Source organism: Pteropus alecto, unplaced genomic scaffold (genome assembly GCF_000325575.1).
Source record: "Pteropus alecto unplaced genomic scaffold, ASM32557v1 scaffold105, whole genome shotgun sequence".
Taxonomy (NCBI): Eukaryota; Metazoa; Chordata; class Mammalia; order Chiroptera; family Pteropodidae; genus Pteropus; species Pteropus alecto.
The window spans coordinates 5816698-5824982 of NW_006436294.1; the positions used below are offsets into that span (position 1 = coordinate 5816698).

Here is an 8285-nt window from a genome sequence, read left to right on the forward strand (position 1 = left end):
CCCCGCCTCCGCCATCCGGTCCCACCGGAGCGGAGCCGGGCCAGACGCCGTCCGTGTGTCCCGCGCTCACTCCCAACCTCAGTGGTCTCCGCTCCAGGTCCACTCATGAGCACCCCGGGCTCGCGACGGCGCAGGGGACCCATGCCCCTGGAGGTCGGCAGGTGCGCGGTCACTAACAGGAGCGTCTGTGACCAGCACGCTCTGGAACCCGGAGTGTTAGCTGGAGCCAGCAGGGGTTTCGACGTCATGATAAACAGGAGGCCATGTCCCCACCCTCAGGGGAACGGTCACTTCACCCCTCGTGCCCTCGGACAGGTCTGGTCCCGCTGAGGGAAGAGGAAACCAGAGGAGGAGAGGGGGACCCCCCGAGCAGGCTGTGGGAAGGCGGCCTGTGGGGAGCCAGCCAGCCATGGGGTCACAGAGCTTCTCTGGAAATGTGTCATCTGTATACGGCCACGCAGTTCCTGTAAGTCTCTCGTTTCTTCCTCTCTTGGTAAAAATTCTCTGGGAAATTCCCATCTGTGTCACCCTGGTGCTGGGCAAACCCGGAGCGGGTCCTGGAAGGCAATCGAGCAGGGGCAACCACGCCGGTGACAGTACAGCTGGGGTGCAGGGCGCCCCAGAAATCGCTCGAACGCCTCGCCCAGCTTCTGTAGCTGAATGACTAACGTTCTAAAAATACCACCTTGCTGTAGTGAGAGCGTGCACAGGGCACATGACACACACGTAGCTTTCAAACTCAGCCACTACCCTCGGGCCGGCGCTAACAACTTACTCTCAATTTTCTTGCAACTTCAAAGACTTTTGTCTACAGTGGGTTTTTATAAATGAGCTGCTGTGGTTCCACCTGAAGTTCTAACCATCATCCAAAAACGCCATCTCCTTGAGAAATGGTTCCCAAAGCCACCCCTGTGATGTGTAAAAAAAAAAAAAAATTTTCCTGTAAAAGTTGTTTTCGCAAAATTCCCCTTATAAGTTAAAAACATCCCCTCTGACCCACCATCTGTCTTTACTTGACAGTATTAGAAATGCCGCAATATATACAAGGAGAAATTAAAGAAATACTCGTAAAACTAAGTTTTACAGAACCACAGCTCTGTCCCCGGGATGGCGGGTGTGGCCGGCGGTTCCCGCTAGCGCCGGCCCGAGAATCTGGCCTAGCGATGCCAGCACGTGGCCGAAGCTCGGGAGGAAGGAAGACGCCTTCCCTCACGTCTCAGTCACGTCTGGTCGGTAACTGCCTCTCCCACCGGACTGCGAGCGTCGCCAGGGCAGGTTGTGTGTCTGCTGTCGTGCAGGAGTGCCTGAGCAGGTGAGTACGAGGCTGTCGGGGGTCACGCTGACTCGTGGTGGAAACGCCCTGATTTATAACCCGATGCCGAGTGTTTTAGGGCAAAGCAGGAGGCTCCGGCGTGAAGGCCATGACTGTCTCTCACAAGCAGCCTGCGGTGTCAGCTCAAGGCCGCCACTCACCAAACAGCCCCCACGGCCGGCGCAGGAGGCCGCCCCTCCCTCTCAGCAGACTGGGGGGGACTCAGGAGGGGCAGTCGCCTCAGGTACCGGGCCGGCAGAGCGCCCAGCAAACGCTCGGCCACCTGACGCCAAAGCAGCTTCCCGTGGGCCCTCCACCAGCGCGGCCGGCAACTCACCCCAGCTCCCTCGCAGAGGGGTTCATGCGCCTCTCTCCCTCCAGGGCGGTCATCTTCAGAGAACCTAAGTCCTTCCGTATCGCCCCAAACACACGAGACCTGGCCCGGTACCTGCCCACCTCCCACTCTCGTCCCTCCGTAGCACCCAGGGCACTCCGGGACCCCAACTCTGCGTCTGTCCTGGTCACCCGGAACCTCTCTCGACACCCACAGAAAACGCGAGACGTCCCTTTGTAAGGTGTGCCGTCACTTAGGAACGGCCACCACCAGGGCTCCAGGCACGGTGCGAGGAGCCTTCAGGGGCGCCGTCTCCTCTGGCCGTCACCCGGACCAGGCAAACACGACACAGATGAGAAGCCGAGGAGTCCAGAAAACGGCTCCCGGGCAAAGCTGCCTCACGTCCCTGGAGACCGCGGACAGGTTTAAGGCCGCGTGAACTGACGGAGCCCTACAACGTCGCCTCGCCAAGGTCAGCCTCGCGACTGAGAGCGTCATCACAGCTGCCACCGAGGTCCGAGCGTGTGCCCAGCCTCTGATCCCACTCCCTCGTCACTTCCTGAGCACCTGCTCCGGCCCTGCTCCCAGGGAGGTCGCCACCTTCAGAAGCAGGCAGGCAGAAAGCCCACAAGAGAGGTCGTGAGCAGACCCCCGGGACAGTTCGGTGTGGCTGCGGTGGCGCCGCAGTCAGAGGGACGGGAGTCAGGGACGGAGTTATAACAAGTGTCTGAATATCTGAGGGGAAACAAGTTGAGCTGAACGCCCTCACATCTTTATTACAAAACGAATTCCAAACGGGTACAAACTGCAAATGTATAACATTTCAAAGTGAAACAAAACATCCAGAGAGTATTTTTAAATGTAACAACCTTTTACAATTTGGGGCTGGGAGCAAAGAACCAAAAAGGAGAGGTCACGAGAGACAAGCTTGACCCCATCAGATTTTTAAAACTTCTCTAACTGCTCAATAAATTCAGAAAATGTTGTGACGTGATAAACTCACAGACCCGAGGACGTAAACCTGGATGTACAGTCTGTGAATTCCTAAGGACCCAAAACTCCAGCAGGAAAACAGACAACGTACGTGGATGGACAGAGCGTTCAGGAAACTCTAGTAGCCAACGAACGAGAAAACGCAGCAGCCTTTAGTCGAAGAAACACAAATTAAAGTTATAAATAAATTTTTGCCTCTCCGGTATTTATGAGAATGTGGAAAAAATGAACCTTCTTGATCAAGCCAGGTGGTTTTGGAGGTTTGCTTCAGGAATCCCGTCAAGCCGTCCACCCTGGCATCTCGTAACTCTACACCTAGGCAGTTACCCTAAAATACGCGGACACCTAAACACGCGAGCGCTCATCCCGGTCCATCGTAAAGGACGGACGGACGACGGCTTACGTGCCCATCAGTAACGGGCCGGATAAACAGGTCACTGCGACAATTTCTAGGCTCTGCACATCTGCAGCTATTACATGGAGAGACGTCCACAGACGGTTAGGCGGAGAAGTTTCAAAATGGTGCCGGCCGCAGCCCCGCGTGTGTGTCCGGCGCTTACACGCCCGAGGGGGGAACCCAGGGAAGGGCCGCGAGGCGCGACGCGGACGGGCACAACCCCCAAGGGTCGCTCTGCTCGTCTCTGCCCGTCTTTCAAGGAGCAGCAGAGGTGGCCACGAACAAGCTCTGCGAGGCGGCCCAACGAGCACTCGACGCGTCGCTCTATTTCACTCTGACATTCCCCAGAGTTAAAGCAAATAAACACTGAGATGCAAGGACAGTCATCGCCCCACTTAACAGACGTCCAGGGAGATTCTGAAACCCGCCCAATTCACGATGCGAGGCGGGCCTGTTATGTTCCCGTGTGCACCTTGCAGGGGAACAGTGAGGCCGGCAGCTCGAGCCCCTTGTCCACGGCCCCACAGCTGAGAGGCGGGTGGAGGCATCAGGCGGCCACCCGGCCTGGCGGGGGTCGCTCCACCAGCTGCAAGACGGGCAGCCACCGGCCGTGCGCCACGGGTGGGCACGCGTGGCCCTCTGGTCCCTGTCTCACACCACAGCAGCGAGGCCCGGTCCCAGAGCCTCCCGTGCTGCCCGCCAGCCGAGGGCAGGATATAAGCCAGGGGTCCTCGCCCCAAGGCTCACCACGGTCTCTCTCCTGCACTGCTGCTGGCAAACGTGACTTGAAACACAGGATTAAAGCCGTAACTTGGGTTTTACGCCCCAAATAAAGGGAACCCACACTAGAATTGTACAAAAGGAACAGAAAACCTCAGATCTGTCTCTACTCATTTATAAACACGCCCCATGGCACCCCTCAGCGGGACCCCACTCCTCGCTCAGCTCAGCTGACTCAGAGGGGGTCCCCCTTCTCCATCCCTGCAGGCTGCACGGTCGAATCATTTCTGAGGTGGCAAAAAAAACCACCTCATTTACGTACACCCCCTGGCACACCCTTGCTGAGGGCTCCGATGCACCCCGGTTCCCCGAGCTGCTGCACACTCTGGGGAGCATGGGTGTCACTGATGCGGGGCGCGGTCTGCACAAGCGGCCCCACCGCTCGGCTGAAGCAGTCCCTGCCAAGTACCGGCCTATGCACCAGAGTTTCATTTTTTTTTTTTTTTTAAGTGGAAAGAAAAAAACTTTGGAGTTTTTCTCATTCCATTTTGTTGACGTTTCTGAAAAAGAAAACTAAAGGAAGGTTCTTCTTCTCTTTCTCCTCCCAGTCCTCCATATCCTCCCACTTACTTACCCAGAGTTTCTCTTTTTTTTTTTTTTTAAGTGGAAAGAAAAAAACTTATTCTTGAGAGCACATCTGACCCCCCGGGGCGAGGGCCGCTGTGTAAACTTCCATTTGGGTCACAGTCCCACAAGTGCGGGTGTGAACTGGGTGCTCGGAAAGGCGGCTTTCTCATGCCGGCTGCAGGGGAGCAGGGCTGCCGCCACCTCTGCTTTCCTGGCATCGAAGGCTTGGCCACCAACTGGCCTCCAGGGCCAGGACCCTTTCCGCAGAAACTAAGTCCTGAGGTCCAGCCTCAATCTCGGTGATGGACTCAGAATAAACAGCATTCGGATTTCTCCAGCTAATGCAAGTCCCCTGATACCTGCTCTATCGGTCTTAGCTTGTGAGGTGCAATAAATTTTAAAAGGAAAAAAATTAGGAAGAAAATTAACATCGAGAACGAAAAACCGCAATTTGAGTTCTGACCCACAGGGCCGCTGAGTGAAGCCTTAGCCCTCTGCCCATCCGCAGAAGAACAGATGTCTGTTTCTACCAGGTCGGCAGCAAAGCCCATCGACGCCCTCCACGCGTCTGCTAACGCACAACCCGTGGCACTCAGAACCAAGGCGCCGTCACCTGCCTGTCTGGGAGCACTGACAGGTGGCCCTGGCTGCCCAGGCTGCAGGGCGCCCGTCCACCGCCGAGAGAGGGTCCACGTGGCCAACTAACAAAAGGAAACGGAGAAGGAACACGGCGGGCGGCACGGAGGGGCCGAGACGTCGTGCAAGGCAGCTCGGCCACCTGCGGGGAAGGGACAGACCCGAGTCCCACACCGGTGGAGAGAGCGAGCCCGCCCCTGTGCACCGCCGGGGGCTCGGGTCAGGCGTTCTGAAGCCATCGCGGACCGAGGCGGAGGGACACCTGGGCGCAGGGAAGAGGGACGGGCGACTCCTGCTGCGGTTCCTTCCCGCCGGCCCTGAAACCGCGATGGGGCCCAAGCGGCTGCCCTCTCCACCCAGAGCGACTGCGCATCTCCTCCCGTTTGACCGGCCCGGGACGAGCCCAGCCCTTCCCCGCTCCCCGCCAGGCCCGACACTCGGCGGCTCCGGAGGGCCCCTGCATGTCCCCATGGGAACGAGACCGCTGTGCAGCAGGACCAGTCCCCAGTGTGACCCATCCCTGCTGTGGCCGCAGCTCTCGCCCTCTGCGACCCCGGTTCCCCCCGAGACGCGGAGCTACAGCGGACGTCGCCCCAGTGCCCAGAGACAGCCGGGGCCCGAGGTGTCGGGGGGCTGCACGACCCGCCTGACTGCACACGCCCTGCTCCGCTTCTGCTCGATCTGCTCAACCAGAGGCACGCGGTGGCAGCACAGCCTCGTCCCGTGGCCTCCTCCTTCACGTCGTTCCCGTCACGCTGCGTCCACCCGATCCCAGCGTCCGCACCGCCGTGCACCCCCGGGGTCTGCGCATCTTCCCGCAGACCCTGAGGCGGAGGGCAGCACCACCTCTGGCACAATGCTGCAGTGTGGGGGCGCGGGGGCCCAGTCGGCATTCACTGGAACTAAGCTAAAGCCAGCACGGGAGCCACGGCTTCCTGAACACCTGCCGTGGGATACGGGATAGGTGTGCTGGATCCATCTTCTGAACCGGCATCGGGCCCTCTACCAAGTGGTCCATCACTGGCCCTCCTTCATCAACGGGATGGGCTGAAGCTAATTCTTAGGGTCACACAGTTAGGAGGTGGACATGCTGAGGTTAAAACCCAGACCACTGGGTTCAGAGGCTCAGGATCGTCGGAGGCAGTAAAGGCCGAATGTTGGCCGGGAGCACGGGGGACGCACGGCGCTGAGGTCAGCTGGCCACAGCGAACTTGGCCTGAACATCTGCGGCCGCAGGCTCCTGCGCTCACAGGTCAAGGTTTCAAACGTACATGATCTGCAAGGCCCGGGCGGCCCCCTGAAATACTGACACATGTGCACACGTGGTCCCAGCACCTAAAACCATTTCAAAGCTGCTTCCTTAAACTAGGCGGGGTGTGTCAGATGCTCCTTACACTGTTTGTATATTTTGATTTGTCTGATAATCAAGACCCTCTCCAGATCCAGAAAACAAGAAACCAATGAAATAGACAAAAGCTCCCCTGCCTTAGGACAGAAGGGACTTCTTCGACCTGATAAAGGCTGTCTCATGAAGGCCCCTGAAAACATCACTCCCAGCCCAGAAGGAGAAGCATTTCTCTGAGGTGAGAACCCAACCATGTGCTTGAAATCGCCGCGTCAGCAGATCTTAGCACGTGCTGCTACAAAAGAATGAGCAACACGACTGGAGACAAAGGCACGAAACCGCCACTCGCGGAGGACGCGCCCACCCACAGAGTTAAGGCGGAAGCCACACACACGGCGTCGGCGCTAGGAAGAATTCAGTAAGCTCGCCGAGAACAGGGCCCCGAAAATGCGCTGCACCCCGACAGGTGAGCGAGCAGTGATAAGGAGAGTTAGTTTTACAAAGATGCCATTTACCAGCAACGGAGGTAGCAGACAGGGACGAGGGTCAAATGCGCCCGGAAGGCTCTCCGATCACGCGGTCCTGCCCCAGAGACGCCTCTGCCGAGGGGTCGGGGCGGCCAGTGGCTTCCGCTCTGCTCTCTGCTGTCAATCCACACGCTTCCCCCAGACCTGCTTCCTGGGGCGCCCAGCCCAGCTCGGGCCCACTGTGACAACCAGGACTACACGTGTGTGTCCCAAAAGAAACACACGTGGAGCTGAGGAAGGTTCCTGGGGACTTCTTGTCTGCCGAGTTCCTGTTTCAGGAAACAGGAGACCAACGGTCGGCTGCACGAGCTGAGACTCAGGTCGTCAACAACACAGACGGCCCAACGCCAGGAGGGGTCTCCGCGGCAAAGCTGGGCAGCCCCGAGAGACAGGCGTCCTGCCACCCTCGTGCTGGGGCTCACGGACGGCAGGTCAGCACAGAGGGAGCGCAGCTCATTCCCCTGGGGCCAAGGACGGAGGCAGTACCCATCGGAACCCAAGCCTCACGCATGACAAACACACCGTCCTGCCTGCCGATCAGTCCAGCTGACCTTAGTGGCCACCAGGCTCCCGTGATCCCTCAGACCCAAAGCCGACAGCCCCGTCCAGGCCGCACCTTCTCAGGCACCTGCTTCCTGCACCCGCCCCTCAGCTTTGGACTCATTCTCGGCGTTGCGGGGGAACAAAAGCCATCCCCGAGCTTCTCACGGGACAGAGGGCGCCCTGCCGGGACCAGCCCCCACCCACAGACCAGCGCCCACGGGTGGGCACCGCCGGCCGCCCTGCCTCCCGCCCTCACGATCGTCCCCGTGCCAGCAGGTTATTCCCTGTCGCACACAAACAGGCTGCGATGACTCCTGTCTCAAATGAGACGAGACAAAGAGAAAAGATCCTTTAAGACGTGAGAGAAACACACAGAGCAGCTATAAAGCCAGCGCCACAGGGGAAGAGTGACTCCAGCAACGTGTGCCCAGAAGAGAAAGCGCTGAGGGAAAACCTACGAACATGCGCTCAGAGACGCCTTCCCTCCAGGACGGAGACGGAGCAGAGATGCTCCGAGAGACGGCGGACTCCGGGAACAGAGCGAACTCTGGACCCCACGTCCCTCCGACCGCCCGTCACCTGCTCGCCCTCTAATTCCCGGTCACCCTCCAGTCAGCTCTGTGCCCCGCCATGCAAGCAAAGCTGCTCTGCAAAGTCCCCGCACCGCCACGTCACGTGGTCACACCTCAGCCCCCTGCCCCTCGCAGCCCCGACGACGCTCACTCGCCCTGCACCGGGCTGGGCCGTCTCGACGCGGACCTTCCGGGACGCAGACCTTCCGGGACTCGGACCTTCTGGGACGCGGACCTTCCGGGACGCGGACCTTCCGGGACGCGGTCCTGCGCACTGGC

General features: G+C 59.2%; 1 protein-coding gene across 2 annotated transcripts in view; it reads right to left on the reverse strand.

Annotated features, from left to right (window-relative positions):
- Positions 1–799, reverse strand: part of AGO2 (argonaute 2, RISC catalytic component) — a 53024-nt gene extending 52225 nt beyond the window's left edge. The window contains exon 1 of one of the 2 annotated variants that reach the window (XR_001516994.2): positions 776–799. Coding sequence is in view for 1 of the 2 variants with exons in the window: in XM_006912939.3 (XP_006913001.2) it covers position 776 (1 nt within the window). In the remaining variant the exon portion in view is untranslated. The remainder of the gene's footprint in view (positions 1–775) is intronic. The other variant, XM_006912939.3, reaches the window with a different exon arrangement.
- Between the last annotated feature and the right edge of the window lie 7486 nt (positions 800–8285).